At 35.8% G+C, this 20,488-nt stretch overlaps 1 protein-coding gene across 1 annotated transcript in view; it reads left to right on the top strand.

Annotated features, from left to right (window-relative positions):
* Positions 1 to 20,488, top strand: part of GRID2 (glutamate ionotropic receptor delta type subunit 2) — a 1,506,291-nt gene that overhangs the window by 1,158,545 nt on the left and 327,258 nt on the right. Inside the window, 1 exon segment of the mRNA XM_065907436.1 lies at positions 1,522 to 1,719. Coding sequence (XP_065763508.1) covers positions 1,522 to 1,719 — 198 coding nt within the window.

Below are 20,488 nucleotides of genomic sequence, written 5' to 3'. Positions count from 1 at the left end.
GTTGCACAAACCACCCTGGTTACATCACACTTCTCAGAACTAGTCACATGATCTCACTTTGCCTAAAGGGAGATTGTGGATTGTCTATATTCTCAACTGCTGATTTGAAAATAGATATGTATAATTAATGAAGAACAATTAATTGTTCCCACTACTGGGGAACAAATAGCAGTCATCTCCTTCATCTAACTGTTCATTTACTGATTTATTTTGCTCTAAGATAAGTTATAAACAGTTAAACAAGACCATTTCTTTAATAAAAAAGTATCAGCAATTTGGAAAACCTAGATTTTTTGAAAATTACAAATACCACAATGTCAACATAGTTATGGATGAGCACTGTGGTCTCCTGGGTATCTAAAGTGAAATAGGATATCTAAATGATTATTTACTTTTTTTCATTATTTTTAAAAAGGCATTCCTGAAGCAAAATTAAGCTCTCTTGCCTCTGGACAATATAAAAACTTATGGTAATATTTATGGAGAACTGAATGTTATGGTGGACAATATTCCTATCATAGATGCAGTTGATTTTATAAGGCACTGACAGTGTCTTTGAGTAAGAGCCAAAAGCCAAGTACTATTTTACAAATCAATGAAGGCTGTTTTGTGAGTCCTTAAGGTTACAATCCTTAGGTATTCTGACTTAGACGGAGGATAGATTTTAACCTGCCCACAGGACTAGGTAGAGATATACACTGTGGATGGTTATCTGTAAATATTACTGTTGCTGAAAGTTTTCTGAACAAGTTTAGGAAATTAAGAAATAGGTTATCTAATTTTCTGTAGTCTGCCAGCATGTGTCAGACCAATTTCAGACTCATAACACCAGGTGCTCTAGAAAGTGAAAGGGGACCATTTGTTAACTGTAACAGCACAACAATGCAAAAAGATGAAAGAGGTAGAAATGGAAACCAATTTGCTAAATTTACTAAATTACACAGATTACCAGAAAGGTAAGTGAATTTCTCATAACAGTAGTGGAGAAACTACTTTTGCAATGAAATGTGTGTTTATATCCAAGTTTCAAAATTACTTAGCAAATAACTCCCAGTAAATGTGATATTATAAATTTTAACTAAATTATAAATTCTTAGAATTTTTGTATCTTTTCAAAACAATTTGTGTCTATTATATCTCTTAAAATATTTTTATGTATTTTTACAAATATAGAGGATAGAAACAATAAATTCATGGTTTCTTAAATATAATTATTGTTGATGAATCTTAGGTTCATCCTGAAATGGCAAGAGAAATGAATTTATGGTTCCTGAAGTTTTGTAATCACTTGCATCTAATTTTTTGATATGGTAATAATTAAATGAGAGGTGACAAGAAACTGGGTGATTAAACATTGTTTGATAAAATGATACATTAGTAACACATAAGTTTTATTTCAAAGTTATTCTCTCACAGTATGAAATCAATTTTAGACTGTAAGTTGAATTCTTTTAAGAATTAATCTTTGCTTTAAAAGAGCAATATAGATTGACACCAATGATTTCTTTTAATTCCATATAGGAAGAACCTTTTGTAATGGTGTCTGAAAATGTCCTTGGTAAGCCGAAAAAATACCAAGGCTTCTCCATTGATGTTCTGGATGCCTTATCCAACTACCTGGGTTTTAACTATGAAATTTATGTTGCACCGGATCACAAGTATGGAAGTCCACAAGAAGATGGAACATGGAATGGCTTGGTAGGAGAACTAGTGTTTAAGGTAAGCATTTGTTTGTTTATCACATATCTAAAGTTGACTATAACCCTTGGAAGCTAATCTCATTTAAAATAAGTGTAAGGCAAGGCCTTAGGTGGTGGTGTTGAATGCAAGTCTCAGCCAATACTATTTCATGAACTTTGTGGAAAGAAAAATTGATGACAATACAAACCTAAATTTCAAAATATGTCCTATAATAGAAAAATATTTAGAGCAAGGATTTACCTTTACCAAAGTTATACTCCAAACATATTATCACTGTTTGGTACATGACGAAGTCACGATGCCTTTTCCAACACAGTTCATGTCATTGTGTTCTTTTAAAAAACAAGTTCAAGAAATAAATAAGATTCTGATCACTTAGGAACTGATCATTTCATTTTTGGATCTAAATAAGGTATATCTACTTTTACTTATATTTTTCTCCTTGTTCCTGCAATTCTCAGAGAAGTGTTTTAAATTTCCCCATTAGTTTATCCCTGTTCCTGTCAGTTTTTGCTTCCTTTTTGGAAGCTCTATTACTAAGTGCACCACATTTTAAAATATTATGCTTTCCTGATGAGTTGAATAATCATATTTAGGTCTGTAAATTACTTTTTTATTTCTGTGTATCTCATTTTTCCCTCTGTTCCTTCATTTCTGGCCTTCCTCTGGGTTAGCTGATATTTTGTGCGTTTGATTTTATTTCCCTTTTAGCTTCTTATTTGTATTTATTTGGTTCTTGTTTGTTTGTTTGTCTTTGGTTAGTCTAGGATAGTAATGTGCGTTCTTAACTTACCACACCTTATGTAAATTAAAATCATATAATTTCTCATTTAAAAAATAATAAATGAAAAAAATAATAAATATACAGCAATATAATTCCATTTATACTCACCATAGCCTTTGTGTTATTATGGTTATATATTTATATTTGATGAACTCCAAAGTAAAATTTTATACTTTTTTATTTAAACAATCAATTGATTTTCAAAGGTATAAAGGGAAGGGAAACAGTGTCTAATATTTTAACTATTTTTCTACTATTTCTGGGGCATTTTATTCCTTTCTATACGTCTGAGCTTCTAACTGGTATCACTTACTTCAACCTGAAGACATTCCCTTTAGAATGTCTTGACATCCAGTCCTACAAGTGGCATATACCCTTTACACTAGCTTACCTTAAGATTTCTTTGTTTACCCTCATTTTTGAATAATATTATTAGCATATAACAAATTCTGAGTTGACAGGATTATTTTCACTAGGTACTTTTAGCTTAGTGTTTTCAAATATTCCAAATAGTGACCCTGCTAATTTTGATTTATGTTTGACAAGAGCACTGAATCTCAGAACACAATCACTTATAATCAAAATATCTTTTTCTTTATACTTTTTTATTGTGTGAGAAGAATATTATAGGTGAAATATTATTATTCCTAAAATCAAGGCTGGTGATTTTAAAGCAAGAGTAACTTTTTATTTCAAAAATCAAAGCAAAATTATCATTCAATAATTTTTCATACAATAATAAATGGTTTCATTATTTCACAATAACATTGATACATAACATGGTTAACATACATACATAATATAGTTATATATCAATGTTTATGACATAAATAGTTTCAAGTTTACAACATAATGCTTTGATGTATGGATATATTGCAAAATGATTACCACAAGAAGTCTAGTTAACATTCACTACCATACATATTTTTTTAAATGTTCATGACTTTAAATATATCATTCTATTGTCTTTTGCCAAATATTGTTTCTGATGAGAAGTTAGCCATCATTTGTACTTTGCTCCTTTTTTATAGTGGAGGGGTCGTCATCCCTGAGGTCTTGTTCATTTTATTATGATATTTTACTCTCTGAACTTTAGATTAGTTAATATATCTTGATGTGCTTTCAGGTTATTGATTCTTTCTTTGCCATCTCCAATTTCCATTAAGTTCATTCAGTAGCTTTTTTATTCTAGATAACTAGAATTATTCTCATGCTTGTGTTGGTTAGGAGTCAACCAATGATTTGAGGGAAGCTTATACATAGATTATGGGGCTTCTTTCTCTGTGGCTCCCTCCTTTATGTGAGTCTGTTTTGATTTCTGGACAGTCTGGTTACCTCAAACACTGCCCTCTGACACATCCAGCTAATGAGGTTCTTCTGACTTTCTGCTTGAGCTTTACCTACCTTCTTTTGCCTAACTGAGGTGTGTTCTCAGTAAATGAGCTATAGAAAAAAGGAGCTATCCCCAAGCAGTTACTGTCTTTAAAGGGTTGAAGAGCCTACAGTTTATGCCTGTTTTTGACTGATACACCATCTATTCAATTTGTGGGGTTTTAAAAAAAATCTGACCTAGAATTTATCATTATTCTTTGTTGGGTTAACCCAATTAAAAAATATTCCCTTATTACCAGAACTGGAATTATTTATAAAAGTTTTCAAAAAACTAAAGGATCTAGCTAAGTTGTTTCCAAGAGATGTAGACGAGAAACAAATAAGAGGTTTTGAAGACAGTGGTAGGAAAAGTAATAAAGCTGTTTTTCATATTCTTTAAAACTTGAAAAATAGTATCAGTCTATTTAATAAACCCTTTGCATATGTAATTTTATTTGTAAAAGGTTATTATAAAGATTACAATTGGAAAACAGGAGTCATCAATCCTCACCGCTCGTATTATATCTATGACCCTTTATCTTATGTTCCTTACTATGAACACAAAACAAGCATCTTATCTTTGTATTTTTGAGAAGTCCTGCCTGAACTGAACCCAAATAAACAATTATATTAAAATAAATATAAGGAAAAGGAAGAAACATTATACAAGTTTTTTTATGTGTATATAGTAGATAAAAATTTCTAAGAGTTATCTTAGTGGACAAGTAATGGTAAACTTCACTTACTGTTAATAAATGCTAGTTAAAAGTAATAAGCATTAAAATTAGTCTGATATTGCTGCTGTTTTTAATTTGGTTGTGTGCTTGCTCCAATTAGTTAAATTTTTGAGACTTACCTCCTCATCTATGAAATGAGGGATACAGGTGTTTTAGTGGGAATATCTCATCCAACTATAATCTTCTAAAATCATTTTAAAGATCACCAGCCCAGGTTGGATGCATGAGACAAGTGCTCGGGCCTGGTGCACTGGGAAGACCCAGAGGGATTGGGTAGAGAGAGAGGTGAGAGGCGGGATCGGGATGGGGAATACATGTAAATCCATGGTTGATTCATGTCAATGTATGACAAAAACCACTACAATATTGTAAAGTAATTAGCCTCCAACTAATAAAAAATGAAAACAAATAAAATAAAATAAAATCATTTTAAGACTTGATTACATAAAAATCACACTCAGCAATAGTATGATGTTCTTCATCAGTTCAGTTGCTCAGTCATGTCCAACTCTTTGCGACCCCATGGACTGCAGCACACCAGGCTTCCCTGTCCATCACTAACTCCCAGAGCTTGCTCAAACTCACATCCATCCAGTTGGTGATGCCATCCAACCGTCCAATTCTCTGTTGTCCCCTTCTCCTGCTTTCCATCTTTCCCAGCATCAGGGTCTTTTCCAATGAGTCAGTTCTTCGCATCAGATGTTCTTCATAATAATTTGTTTTTATTTGCATGTAAGAACATGTTATTATATGATAATATAAAGATCAGCAGGGTCCTTTCACAAAGCAAAAATTCAGGTTTAAAAAAGCTGACTGACAAATGTGTGTTTTTTTAGCTGGAAAAACTATAAATGTATTTACTGCAATTAGAACTACTAACCTAATCTGTCGGATCATAGACTTTCAAGGGACTTGTGATCCATGCTGTTACTGTGTACTTTTACTGAGATGCCCCCCACCCCACGCCCTGGTGGCTCAGAGGGTAAAGAAACTGTCTGCAATGCCGGAGACCTGGGTTCAATAATCCCTGGGTCAGGAAGCTCCCCTGGAGGAGGAAATGGCAATCCATTCCAGTATTCTGGCATGGAGTATCCCATGGACAGAGGAGCCTGGTGGGCTACAGTCCATGGGGTCGCAAAGAGACAGACACGACCGAGCGACTAACACTATTTACTGCAATTAGATTTTTACTTCCTTCAAAAAGATATTTAGCCATTCTGACTTGGGCTTTAAGAAATACTTGTTAACTAGGTAAAAGAGGAGAAGCCTACGTAAGAGTTTGCAGGAGCAGGTGGCGAGATGGGAAGAAAACAGAGTGTGATACAGGAAGAGAGCATTTTCACAAGGAGAGGACAGTTAGCATTACAGGATGACTGCGATAATGTTATACTGAGGGTTCAGAGTTCTCTTTAACTGTCTTCTATTACCAATAGAGAAGTATGCTCTAATTTTAAGCAACTTAAAAATGACAATTCAAATACACAAATAGTCAGGCAGTAAAAATATCATAAAGTAATTTAGATTATTCAAGACTCATCATATTAAAATTTTATCTGGCTTATACACACATCATATTAAAATTTTATCAGGTTTATTTACCCCTGTAGAGCAAAATATCACTATTGAATTGGCATAGTGATGTATGACAGAGCTCCAGAAAAGTGAGCTTATTATTGCTATATATATTTTTACTAGTGTAGGCTTTTTTTCATGGATCTAAGTATGTTTTAAATAACAATAAATACTGCCATTGAATACCTCTCTACATGACATGACATGAAATTAACAAGGTTGTCCGTCTTCCTAGGGGAAACCAAAATTAAAAGAATGTTTTCTAGGGTCTTTGTCATGATGATTATGGAAAAATACATTTAAAATGATCAGAGAGGGAACATGGGAAATTTCTGAGTTCATATGATTGTTCAACAGTGATTTCCAAGGCTGGCACTGAGACATCAGGTTAGGATGATCTCATATTAAAGTGACTTTCCACTATAACAGAATGTCAGGAATCATGTATGTACATAATTCTTAAACTGGAAAATACCACCAGGGAGAGCAAAGAATTGCCTAAATGTACATATAGAAGTGATTTAAAAACTGACAGTGTAGCAAAGTCAACTCCATTCCTTATCTGTGCCACTACTTTTATAACTTTCTGCAATTAATATGCTCTTAAAATTTATGAGAACACAGATCTGGCCAAAAGGTGTTTCAATGTGAAATAGTTAAATTAGAGATATGTCCTGTTCCGTATAGGAGAAATTGTTATGTGTGAGTTAATGTGACTGATAAATTATTTTCTCTGATGTAAAAGAACAAAAGTGAGAAGAACCCAGAGACCTTGATACTATAGAAAATAACAAGTATATCAAGTTTAGGATGGAAGAACAAAAAATTAAGAAAACAATGAAGAAGGACTATGAGTTAGCTGTGTATTCTAGTTTTTAGTTCTTTTTTTGGGTAGCATTTTTAAAGCCTAATGAATCAATATATTGTGTACTAAGGCAATGATGACTCAATCCAAAAGAAATATTTTACACCTGAAATATTATGGTCACAGGTTGTTCAACAGAGATTGAATTTGAATATATACTTTTTGTACAAAGGTATAATTTGGTAAGCAAAAAAAAAAAAAAACCACTTTTAAGCATGCCTTTATTTTATATTTGGATAAAAATGTTGTGAATGTGGAATATAAACATAGTTCAAAGATGACATGATATAAATATCCCCATCTGTTTGAGAAGGGTGGGGTTCAAATCACTATACTATTTAGATTCTAATGGGTACATTTTAAAGAATGATTTTGACAACTTTATTTTACATTATCAGTATTTATGACACAACTCATATAAGTTAGGAAAATAGAAACCACTCTTGGAATTTCAAAGAGGAGAGATTTAATCACAGAGATTGATCACAAACTCATGGGAAGGAATGAAAACACAAAAGAGAAGATGTAAAATGCAAGTATCAGGAGCTGGTAATGCTCCAGTTGATTGTGTGCCTCCCAAAGAGGTACCAGAGAAGGCAGTGGTACCCCATCCCGTGGACAGAGGAGCCTGGTGGGCTGCAGTCCATGGGGTCCCAAAGAGTCGGACACAGCTGAGCGACTTCACTTTCACTTTTCACTTTCATGCATTGGAAAAGGAAATGGCAAGCCACTCCAGTGTTCTTGCCTGGAGAATCCCAGGGATGGGGGAGCCTGATGGGCTGCCTAATGTGGTTGCGCAGAGTCAGACACGACTGAAGTGACTTAGCAGCAGCAGCAAAGAGGTACCCCTCAACCAGGGCTGGAATTGCCAAAACAATGCGGCCCAAGCAGTGAAGATGAAAACATCCATAATCAAAGTTGAGATATACTGGATGAACTCAGCAAGGAAATTTAGTGAGATAAAAGACAACTTAAAATGTTCAAGGGAGTTTGGTCATAAGTTGGGAGATAGAACTGGATAAAATTTTGGGAAAAGTAATCGGAATATGAATATGAGGTTGAAAACAGGCTAAGTCTAAGTGAAGACATGAAAGAACTAGTAGAATGGTAAGAGGTTACCAGAGACTGAAATGTAGACGTTCTAGGGATGGAATGTATTAACAGAAGCTGACCTTGTGGGTCACAGTAGAAACATTATAGGAGACAAAAGGAGTTGGAGTTTAAGTTCAGTAAAATGGCCCCCAATTGCGCAAGATAGGGAGAAACAAATGGTTGAAGCACAGAGGATTTTTAGGGCCATGAAACAATTCTATATGGCACTGTAATGGTGAATACATGACACCATGCCTTTATCAAGACCCATAAAAGAGTGAACCCTGATATAAACTATAGATTTTAGTTAATAATAATATATCAATATTTGTTCATCAGTTGCTACAAATGTACCATTCTGATGAAGGATGTTAAGAAAAATTGTATTGGGGAATGCAGACCAGAGAAGGGTATATGGGAACTTTTTGTATTTTATGGTCAATTTTTCTGCAAAAATAATATTTTTTGAAAAAAAAAAAGGCTCCAAATGATTATTGTAAGGGGCATCTATGTTGATACTGAAATTTGTTAGAAAGTTGCATAAGAAGAAAATATTGTGAAGTCTGTCTGGTGATAAGTCTGAGATGACAAGACAAGTCCCCGTCAGGAGCACACATGTAACTGGCATAACACAACAAAAGGAAAGTAGCATGCATCTCACTAATGAAGAACAGAAATCAGGTCCCCGCATGTCTAAAAAAAGTGGCAAAATTTCTTGGCCTCTAGTATATCATGAAAGTGATAGAAGTGAATTCTCACTCTGTTGAAACTCAAGCATATATTTCTGTTCAAGTCATCCTCAGCTCTCCATCTTTTCCCATGCTCCCTGTGCTCATCTCCATCCATACTTCTCTGATCCTGCACGTGGCTACAGCTATAGAAGGTCATGAACTTGGCGGACTGAATTCACTTCAGTGTCCTACTAGCTAATGTCATCAACAGAGCCTTCACTGATTCTCCATTGTCCTTTAATTTATTAGATATTGATTTTTTTAAATTTCAGTCTCCACAGTGGCTGTTTCAAACATTTTCTATACTTTTCAAGTCTCTCCTCCTAGTCCTACTTTCCATTATTGACACTTCTCATTTCTAGTTGTTAAAACTCATGGTTTACTCAAAGACTATGTGGATCTAGTGTGAGTCCTTGTTTCTTACTCTTCAACCTCAACGTCCTTCTACCTCTTCTCTGGTCCTTAGTGGCAACACATACTTTGGATTGAAACAGACATTAGTTGTGAACGCAGGGAACACAGTTACCCGCCTTGTAAGCCTCAGAGAGTTTTTAACCTCTTTGAATTGCAATCTCCACATCTGCAAGATAAAACTATTGTGAATATTAGCCTAGCAAATGAATTCAGGATCACTTTGCAGGGAAGACAAATAGGTTTCATCTTATCTGCTGGCTCTGATAGATGGGTGAAATCTTCATCAGGTTTCATGGTAAAAAGAAAAAAAGAAAGTATATATATGTATGTATATACATACATATATGTATATATATGTATATACATAAACTGATATACATATATATATACATATATATAGTATATATACATATATATATATAGTAAGTTCAACATATATTTTGAATGTGAACTGGTGGGATTTGCTGATAGACTATATAGGAAAGAGCAAAGAGAACAAACAAAGTCAATGATATCTTCTTACTCAAAAGCTTTATTTCTGATCTTTTTAGCTACAGCAGCAGTAAAAGGCTTCATTTGTTCCCATTTTCCCACCTCTTTCCACTCTTAACTGCCCTCAGTATATTTTGAACACAGCAGCCAGAATGATCAGTCACTCCTCTGCCGAAAACCATTTGATAGCCTTCCAATCCCAAGAGTAAAAACTGTCCTTAAAATTATCTGCATACTCTGCCCAGCGAACTTTCTTTATAATCTCGTCTCTCTTCCTCCCTCACCACACTCCAGGCCCACAGACTTCCTCTCTCTTCCTCACACTTGCTGAACTTGACTTTTTGTACTTCTGTCCCATCTTCCTAGATTACTCTGCCCCGTATCTTTCTCTCCACCTCATTTTCCCAGTCTCTGCTAAAAAGTTATTAGAGAGGCCTTCCATAGCCACCCCATAAACAGCCACTACCTATTCCCATATCTTGTGTTCTTGTTCTAACACATACCACCATCTTACTATATTTTCTGGTTCATCTATCTTCCACTACTAAAATGTAACCTTATTTGGGGCAACTATTTTGTACATTTGGTTTCCTGCTGAAAGTTAGTATCTAGAAAGCTGTGACAAAAAAGAATGAATAGCAGTCAAGGGACATTTTAAGACATATATTAGATAATAACACTTCTGTGAAATTGTTCAATGACATCTCATGGTTCATTAATAAAGTTAACCAACCTCCCAAAGCCTGCTAAGTTTGGCCTTATTTAAAAGAAGTTTCTATCTGTATTACCAGTTTAAACTTTGGACTTCTGTTCCTATCACTTAAACTTATTGTTAATTGACTATATAGCTTGTTACATTTGATCACAACCACTCAGTATAATTGAATTGAGACTGTACGTTTGCTGGTTTAGGGAAGACTAAGGAAGGAAATATTTGGCGGAGGGTGGGGAATGTGGGATCAAGAGTAACATTTTGGAAAGAGTAAGAGTAACTAACACTGTAAAATAACCAGATGCTATTCCAAAGCTTTATGAATACTGATTCCTTAAATCCTCCTAACAATTCTTTGAAATAGATACAACTTTTGTTCCTATTACACAGATAAGATTCTAAGCACCTTGTCCGAGGTCACACCGCACCAGGACAAGAGCTTAAGATATTTGACTCCAGAGCCCAACCCCTTAACCACTGTGGATACGCCCTTGGAGTAATCCAAACAGAAAATGAAATAAGTATTTGATATATGTGTCTAGAGTCCTATAGGACTCTGGGGTGATCAGATACACCTGAGGCTAATCAGCATAGAGTGAAATTTAAATTTCCTCTCCATCTTTCTTTACTTTCCTTTTGTCTTTAGTTTCCGTCACATCTTTTCTTTCCAACTGCATATAAACTGATTCAGGAATTCTTTATCTTAAAAATAACCTTTCTGGTTTTTTCTCTGCTAGATTAATTAGATGTTGTTGGTTGCAAATGGCAGTCCAGTTGAAGTGAAAGATAATTTATTATTTCACAACCAGGCAGGGCTGAGGTCCAGGCTCATGTCCTCAGGCCTTGAAAGTGCTATCTCTGCATCTCAGTTCTGCTTTCCATTGTGTTGTCCCAGTCCTCAGGCACACTCTGCTTCTCAGGCAGCAAAGTGACTTCAGCAGGTCCAGACTTAGATTTCATCCTCCTTTGCACCTCATTGTGAACATAGATTCTTTTCACCTGTTTCGAAAGAACAGCATGTATATTATCTGTGGTGAAACAGATCACCAGCCCAGGTGGGAAGCATGAGTCAAGTGCCCGGGCCTGGTGCACTGGGAAGACCCAGAGGAGTTGGGTGGAGAGGGAGGTGGGATGGGGGACCGGGATGGGGAATACGTGTAACTCTATGGCTGATTCATGTCAATGTATGGCAAAACCCACTGAAAAATAAAAAATTAAAAAAAAAAAAAAAAAAAAAAACCTCAGATTTACACACAATTCTAGCACTGAGATGGCTGGGAGGAAGCCGTGCTGTTGGTACCAGGCCCATGCCATGCACCCACGTCAGTAGGGGGAGCTCATGGACAGTACTCAGAGGAAGCAAGGGAAAATGCTGATTCCCCAGGAAAGCACCCATGTTGTTATCAGAGGGTGGAAAAAATGAATACCAGAAAGAAAAAAGGTATCTTTCAGAAACATAAAAATAATGGAATAAGTGACATGGAAACTATCAATAGTTACATGTATACAAAAATTTAAATTATCAATAAGTCAAAACCAATAATAACTAAATTAAATTACAAATGATAGGCTGGAAAATATTTGCAAAAGTATGATGTATTGTTATCCTCACTGCTTCACTGCTACACTAAAAGTGTAAAATCTGTAAGAAAATACTTAGATCTCCATAGGTAAAGCTATAAAAGATATGAACTAGACTTTGAAAAGAATAAACTGATAAATAATAGATATCTAAAAGGAAGTCTAATGTAGTGGAGTAGGCAATTAATAAAGAAAAAAATAAGGAAATAGATTACATAGGAATGTTTAGTACTTTTATAAGGAAAGAGCTAAAACTCTGGGTTGTGTAACTTGGAACTCTTTTATATGCTGTGTTTTGTAATAAAAAATAGAATATCATTGTAATTAGAGCCACATATTTCAGTCAGTGATATGCTTGATGCAGTGACAAGACAGATGCCATAGAGAATGGGGGGGAAAAAAACATAGTTTAAAATTGACCAAAGAATAATTATTAGCACTTATGTAGAGCTTACTATTGTCAAATCAATTGAACAAACTTTGCATGTATTAGCATTCCATACTCACAGCAACCTTTTGAGGTAAGTACTCCTATTATACCAGTAGTGTGGAGGATGAAACGAAGAGCTAAAGTGACTTGCCTATGGTCACTTAGCCAAGTTGTGGAAAATTCATGACTCAAACCCGGGCATTTAGTCTGTTTCGTTTAAAAGCATTTTAATAAACCAAGTCACAGACAGTGAGGAAGATCATTCTCAGGAACAACTCAGCACAGGTTTTTTGTTTTTTTTTTAAGATGTGCAAATTCAAAGAAGATTCAGATGGAGTTTGGTTGGATATAGTTGAAGATCAAAAATAAGATTACATAGAAAAGGATTTGGGGAGTGACTAAAAACATTTGCATCTCTAAACGTCTCAAAAAATCTCACTTTTTTCTCAAAAACCTGGCTTCATCTTTTACTTTTTTTTTTTTAAGAAAAATTAAAGCTCCTTAGAAAGGTATATGTTATTTTCTGCAGACTGTGTCTCATTTTCCTACATTTTATCACACTCCATGTAGGTCGCATTCAGCTTCCATCTGCTTTGGCTGTCCTCACTCACTTCATCTTCCTATAATTTCAACCCCAGCTAAACTCAGGCTTTGATCATAAGGATTTCAAACCATTCCCATTTTTGATAACTCAGTCTTCTCAGTACATGTTTTTCACTTCTTTTCAAATGACCCTTTGAGGGGGGGAAAAAAAAAAATATATATATATATATATATGTATATAGACAGAGAGAGAGAGAGGGACAGACTGATCTTTTCCTTTTCTTTCCATAGTCCATATTTTGGAGACCAGAGAGTTGAGGTTATATTTATTTTGCATGCCGAGCAGAGTGCCCTATATTCATCATTTCATTCCCCTCGTGTTTTTGAATGCATGGTATGTTCTGGGCACTGTGCCTAGCATCACGGACACAAAGGAATGGACGACATTGGTCCTGCCTTCAAAGATCTCACAGTGTACACAGAAGACAAATGTGTAAATAAATCATTAAAACACAGTGCAATCAGTGCCATAGGGTAATGCATACGGGGTGCCATGGCAACCCAGGGGTGGAGTGGCAGCCTCTCTGGGGAGTTGAAAAGATTTTCACATAAGAAGAGAAAATCAAGCTAGGTTTTGAAGACGAGTAGGAGTTTGAAGGCAACAATAGGGTTAATTTTATCGTTTAGCTAGTGAAAATTATGAAAGGCTTTTACATAAGAGAAAAATAAGATTTAATTTATGTTTAAGAAAGATAACTCAGGCTAAGGCCAAGGATGCATTCAAGTGAAGAAGGGAAAAGAGAAATGTCTTTTCAACAATCTAGAGAGAAATTAAAGATGTCTAAACTAAAACAACAGCAATAGCTCTCAAAAATGATTTTGAGAAAGCAGTCAATATTCCAAGAAAAACTGATTTGAACTTGATAAATTGGAGGAGAAGAGAAAGGAGGTGTTGAGACTTGGTGAGAAATTTAGCAGAGGAACATGAGCAGACGGACACTCAATGACAGAAATAGGGAATACAGAAGGAGACCAGATTGGAAAAGGGCAGCAGAGATACAGAACTTGGCTGTAGACATTTTGATTTTAGGATGGCTGAAGAAGATCCAAATGGAATTGTCTAGGAAAGATAAGTAAATGCGTCTGGAACCCATATGAATGATGCCTAGGGCAAAAAAGTTTAAGAAGTATAGGCCTTTTTCTCACCTCCATTATAAAAACTAAATGGGGAGTATTGAATTAACATGAAGATGTGCACAAAATGGTTATTTAAGGTCCTAAGTGATTGTACTTGAGCTCGGATAAAGGAAAAGTTATTATTGCTTTTGCTACCAAAAAAAAAAAAAAAAACCACTCAAGGAAAGAGAGAGCTCACTCAGGAGGGGAGTTTAGAGAACCTGAGAATGCGGTGAGTTGCCGCTTTCCCATCCATACTGAAGAAGGGAGTTGTGGAGCCATCGGGAAGGCTTCGGGCATAAAGATAAGCCCATAGTTGGGTTTGTCTGTGTCACAGTACAAGTTGTGGGGAGCACAGTGGTTAACACCACTCTCATCTCCATTCTTTACGAAGTCAGGGTTGAGATGGCTCCTTCGGTCTGGAGAAGACAGAGGTGGTTAGCTAGGACAAAGGGCAGAAGCTGAAGAAGCCCCCCCCTGGATCAGGAGAATGCGGTGGGTGGGAAACTGTGTTTGTGGATGAAGAAGATTCTCCGTTGGGTGCCTGAAAATCATCACATATGTCCCATGGTCCCTGCACACACATACAGATCCATATGGATTTCAATTCTGTCTTCCCATGACTACAAACCAGCCTTGAAAATATCCGTATCCACTGATGAAACTTCACTCACCAAAGAACTTCTCCCTCCACACACACCCACCCAGTGACAATGCTTATGAAGCTTGCGAAATGAAAAGGTAGCTTCGGGGACCTTCCTGGGTGGTCCAGTGGCTAAGAATCTACCTTGCAATGTGGGGGATGTGGGTTTGATCCTTGGTTTGGGAATTAAGATCCCAAATGCCACGGGGCAACTAAGCCCATGCACCACAAGTAGAGAATTTGTAAACCACTACAAAAGATCTTCCCTGACAAACAACTCAGCTGAAACCTGATACAGCCAAATAAATAAATATTAAAAAAAGAAAGAAAAGGTAGCTTTGCAAATTGAACCAGAATAAAATGTATAAAGAGAAAAGAAGTTCTTATAGAGACTTTAAATTAGACAATAACTAAGATTTTAATTTTTAAATTATATTGAATAAGTATTAATGGACTTATTGAATATCCCAGAGTATGTCAGCTACTGTCAGGCAAGAAGCTGAAAAAGTACATGTGGTCTTAAGAATGCATGTTTGTATGTCTGAACAGTGAATGTTCAAAAATAATCCAATATATGTATACATATAGGATGGAGTGGAATCACAGATGTGGGAAATCACACAAGCTGAATGTATGTAAGTAAAAGATAAAAAAATGGCCCAAAATATTTGTTGTTGATAAAGAAAGATTTTAACACTGATGAAGGAGAAGGATAAAAAGAGATCTGTGAGTGGAAATAAATTATGTAGATGCAAATGACTTAGTGAATGGTTGTAGAAGCAATTTTCTAAATTTGCAGGTGATATTTAATTGGCAGACATTGCAAACAGTAAGGAGCAATTCAATCAGATAAAGGACTTGAATCATTAAGTACTTGTTCTAATAGATGGCAAGCACAGATAAGTGGTGAATAATCAGTCTTGAATCAGAACTAAAGAATAGAGAATGAGTATTTGCCAAAGGGAATGATGCTGTCCAGGAATGGCTTTAAGGTTTCAAGAGAACTTGCAGGCAAGGACAAACAAAAATTCAGTAAAATATGTGTACAACTAAAAATATTTGATGGGTTATAGGATATAAATTAACAGACTACTGCATTAGTCAAAGGCAAGGTGATATAAAGACTGGTGCTATGATGAAAAAAATCTCATAAATTGAGGATATATAAATCCTAAAGTCTACCATTGGCTATTGAAATGCCATCTATTATATTTTCATCTATCTCTGGTCATGGTTTAGGGATAAAATTAGTAAGTAAAATAACTTCCATGTATAAGAGACTGCAGCTTTGGGTGAGACCATTCTATCTTTTAAAGAGCATTTTACCCATGAAATTCCGTATGATTCTATGAACATAATCTTAGGGAATTCTGAGTTTTCTGTTTATAATTTGATAAACTTTATAGTGGCAAGCATTACAAAAAGTCAAATTCCCCTGATTCAAAAACAAGCAAACATGTGAGCACCTATCAAGACTCAACTGTAATCAAGGGAGAAGGTGACTGCAGATGCTCCAGATACATGTATGAGGACATCTAATGTATCTCTTATTAATTTTATATTTCATTTAATGCCACACAGAATTATTTGGAGAACAGCCATTATAGGTTCACTTCTCATAGAGACAAACTGTTTCTGGGAGCTAGTTCTTCCTCATTTAGAAAGAACACATTTCCCCACTGCAGAGCTCTTAAAACATCTTTAAAGAGCAGTCTTAAGTGATTTCTAGAATGATTGAAAAGTCTACAGTAATGAAAATTAAAATTAATTCGATTTTGGTCATTATCCTTGGTTTGCATTTTACTGAAATGTGGATTTACAGTTTCGGCATTTCAGGTAGAGATTGCTTCTATATGCTCTGCTCACAAACAGCCTTAAGATGACTTCTCAGAAAGTTAAAAAAAAAAAAAAATCTCTCTACATGATTAAAAAAGTCTTCTTTGAAGATGGTAGCATTCCTCTTGAGAACTGCAGAAATACTAGTATTTTTAAATCTCTTTTAATGCTTCAGGATAATGCCTGAAACATTGTAATTTATAAATAACTTGTAGCTTGCTTCCCATTTGGCATTCAGTAAGAATTTATTGGGACCTAATGTGTAGCCGGCATTGTGGGGAACACATAAACTATAGAACACAGAGTTCTTGTTCTCTAAGAGCTAAGTAGCTTGGTAAGAATTAGAAGGGGGAGAGAGAGAGATCCAATACACATCCAACACTTTTCTTACTGTCTACGCTTCAACTTCTGATAAAGTTGGCCAGTCTCAAGGATTTATTATCATCTATAAGTAGACAACTTTTAAATTTGTTTCTTCACCCCAGACATCTCACCTGAATTACAGACTTACAGTTCTTAGTGTATGCCTCAGTGCCCAGTCTCTCTGTCGTGTCTGACTCTTTGCCACCCCATGGACCGTAGCCTGCCAGGCTTCTTTGTCTATGAAATTATCCAGGCAAGAATACTGCAGTGGGTAGCCATTTCCTCCTTCAGGGAATCTTCTCAACTCGGGGACTGAACCCTAGTCTCTTATGTCTCCTGCATTAACAGGTGGGTTATTTACCACTGCACCATGTGGGAATGCCCACATTTCTTAGTACTACTAAGCATTTCCTCTTAATGTCTACTGGGCACCTCAAAGGTAACATGTTCAAAACTGACTTCCTGATTTCACCACCACCGAACACGTCTGCCCACAGCCTTCCCTGGCATAGTGTATGGTTGTCATAGTGCATGTAAGCAAAATTCCAGTCTCCAAGTTAGTAAAAAATCTTTGAGTTATGCTTGACTTCTCTTTCCTCCATTATACCTCATACTCTGCATCAATGATTTTCTCTGGCCATAAATCTGTAGTAAACCCTATATGATCATTTCGTACTACTCCACCAATACCCACTGGTGCAAACCATTATTTCATCTCTTTAGGGCTACTTCCATAGCCTCTTAACTGTCTACCAGACTGCAACTTTTCCCTTCTGTAATCCATTTTCAATACAGCAGTCAAAGTGATTCTTTTTTTCCCTAATGTCAATCAGATCATACCACACTCTCCCTAAAAGCCTCCAAAGGTTTTCCACCTTATTAGGGGGAAGTGTGTATTCAAATTCTTACAACTGCCCACAATGCCTTCTTGCTCATTCATACACATGTACATGCTCCATCATGTCTGTTAATCTCTTCCTCCTGGTTACTTCCCCAAAGTGGGTATTTCTTCAGGGCAGATCAGAAGTCTGAAAAATAAGAGTAAGGATTTAAAACCACACACATGCCAAAAGAAAGAAAAATGCAGCAATGAATAATTTCCGGGTAAGTGATTGGTAGACAGAGGTAATACAGAAACCATAAAAGCAAAAGTTTATCAGATATAGCAAGTACAGTATGATCAGTTCAGTTCAGTTCAGTCGCTCAGTCATGTCGACTCTTTGCGACCCCATGAATCGCAGCACACCAGGCCTCCCTGTCCATCGCCAACTCCCGGAGTTTACTCAAACTCATGCAAAGTATGGCCAATTCCACCAGTTGCTCACCTGTAACTTTGGCAAGCTACTCACTTTCTCTGAACCTCAGTTTGTCCTCTGTGCAAGGAGGGCAGTGATTCCCCTGTACAGGGTTGTACGTGGAGGTTCATCCCACCTATGTGAGCTGAAAACATTAGCATCTGAACTACTAGGGTCAGAAGATCTGGCTGATAGTGTGATATGGAAAAAACCTACAAAGTCAATGACTTCTTCTTAGTGACAGAACCCTCTTCAAGCAGTAGACAGCCTTGAAATCTATTCCTTATCTTTCACAATTTAGGGTGTTATAAAAATACCTGTTTCTCTCACCACTCAGCAAAGAGCAAGTAAGTCACCAAACTTGTTTTGGAATTCTACTGTGAGCAAAGCAGTGTAAAGAAATATTTAGGGAGACAGAACACTATGAAATAAAAGCTCTTAGCTCAAGAAGTTTATAATTGAGAAGATTAAAATAGGGATAAGTGCTACATAAGAAATACAGAAAACAGAGAAATGAGGGTTAAAGCTCCAAGTGAGGGAAAATGTCATGAACTCAGGTAAAAATGCTACACACACACACACAGGTACACTTAGATAAATAGATAATATAGATAGACTAGTGAAAGCTAAACTATTTCTAAAGGACTTGAAAATTACATGATTATGTCAATATGCATGGTAGAGGGCAGGGGTTTGAAGAAAGAGAGAGCTATAAGGGACGTGTGTGGCTTCTGGGAAGAGGCTTAGAAATAAGACTAATGACGGCATGAAAACTAAATTAATAATACTGTTTTGTCACAGTGGTGGTGTCAGAGACAAAACATCTATTGAAATAATGAAAAATATCAATTTCTAGAATTAGTGTGGTAAGTTCCAAGAAACAATTTTCAATTGAATATAATCCAAATTGCAAGATCAAATTCTGTTGCTTATAAGAGGCAAGAAAAAGGAAACATTCTAAAAATTCTTCAAGGGAAAATGATTAAATTTATCAGAGTACCATCATAATCATATTGAGTTCCGACCATCTGTTATTTATGTGCTGAAAATTCAAAGGTGACAAAAATAGTTGTTGCTTTAAACTCTGTGCAGACTTTAGAAAGACTGAACAGCTCTGTGTGTGTTTGTGTTACTCAAAGATATTATATAATACTATGTAAAGTTTTATCAAATGTTGGAAAAAATATGTAGACATATATATATGTAAAATAGAAAAGAATCTGAAAGGACATGCATCAATCTCAAAACAATGGTTATCTATGTGAAGGTGTGGGAAAGACTGGAAGCTTTTACCAGCCTGGGACTGTCAGCCATGGAAGTTGGTTTATATTGACATTTAAGTCAGTGATATTTTGAGCATTCCTTTCACTTATAAGAAGTACATAGACTGGTTTTATATAATTTAAAAATGAAAATGTATACTGTTTTTATAGTTTAATTCCCTAGTGGCTCAAACGATAAAGAGTCAGCCTGTGATGCAGGAGACCTGGGTTCAGTCCCTTGGTTGGGGAGATCCTCTGGAGGAGGGCATAGCTATTCACTTCAGTATTCTCACCTGGGAAATCCCACGGACAGAGGAGCCTGGTGGGCTACAGTCCATGGGGTCACAAAGAGTCAGACATGACTGAGTGACTAACACTTTCACTTTCACTTTTTTCTCTGGTTTACTGTTTTAAATTTACTTATTTTTCATCTTAGTTTTGCGTTTCTATGTTTTATAGATGCCAAAGTTACTCCAGTGATGAAATAAATGCTTTTCTGTTTTGTTTTTTTTTTTTCTTTACCTTGGCCTATCTTCCATGTTGAGCTAAATGGACTCATATGATTTAACTAACCTGACAAATTTACACATTTATTTGGAAATTCAAGTTAGAAATTATCTTTTCTCATATTTTTAACAATTAAAATTTGGGAAATGTTTAACTTACAAATAAGTAAGTATCAAATTCCAACAAAGCTAACAGTGGAGTCCCAAGGGAAATTGCAAGTCTATGGATGACAAGAGAGAGAAAGGAAGGCATAAGTGACTTCATAAGAAAGAAGAAAAGGAAGCAGAGCTAAAATAACTTTCAGAAAGAGAAAGTTTAATACCAGTTGTCAATGTGCAGAAAACAAATCTGAAACTTGGTAATCCACAACACTGGCTGAGG

The sequence above is a fragment of the Muntiacus reevesi genome, chromosome 16, assembly GCF_963930625.1.
Source record: "Muntiacus reevesi chromosome 16, mMunRee1.1, whole genome shotgun sequence".
NCBI lineage: Eukaryota > Metazoa > Chordata > Mammalia > Artiodactyla > Cervidae > Muntiacus > Muntiacus reevesi.
Note: the sequence above shows the minus strand (reverse complement) of the source record. Positions and strands in the feature narration are given on the sequence as shown.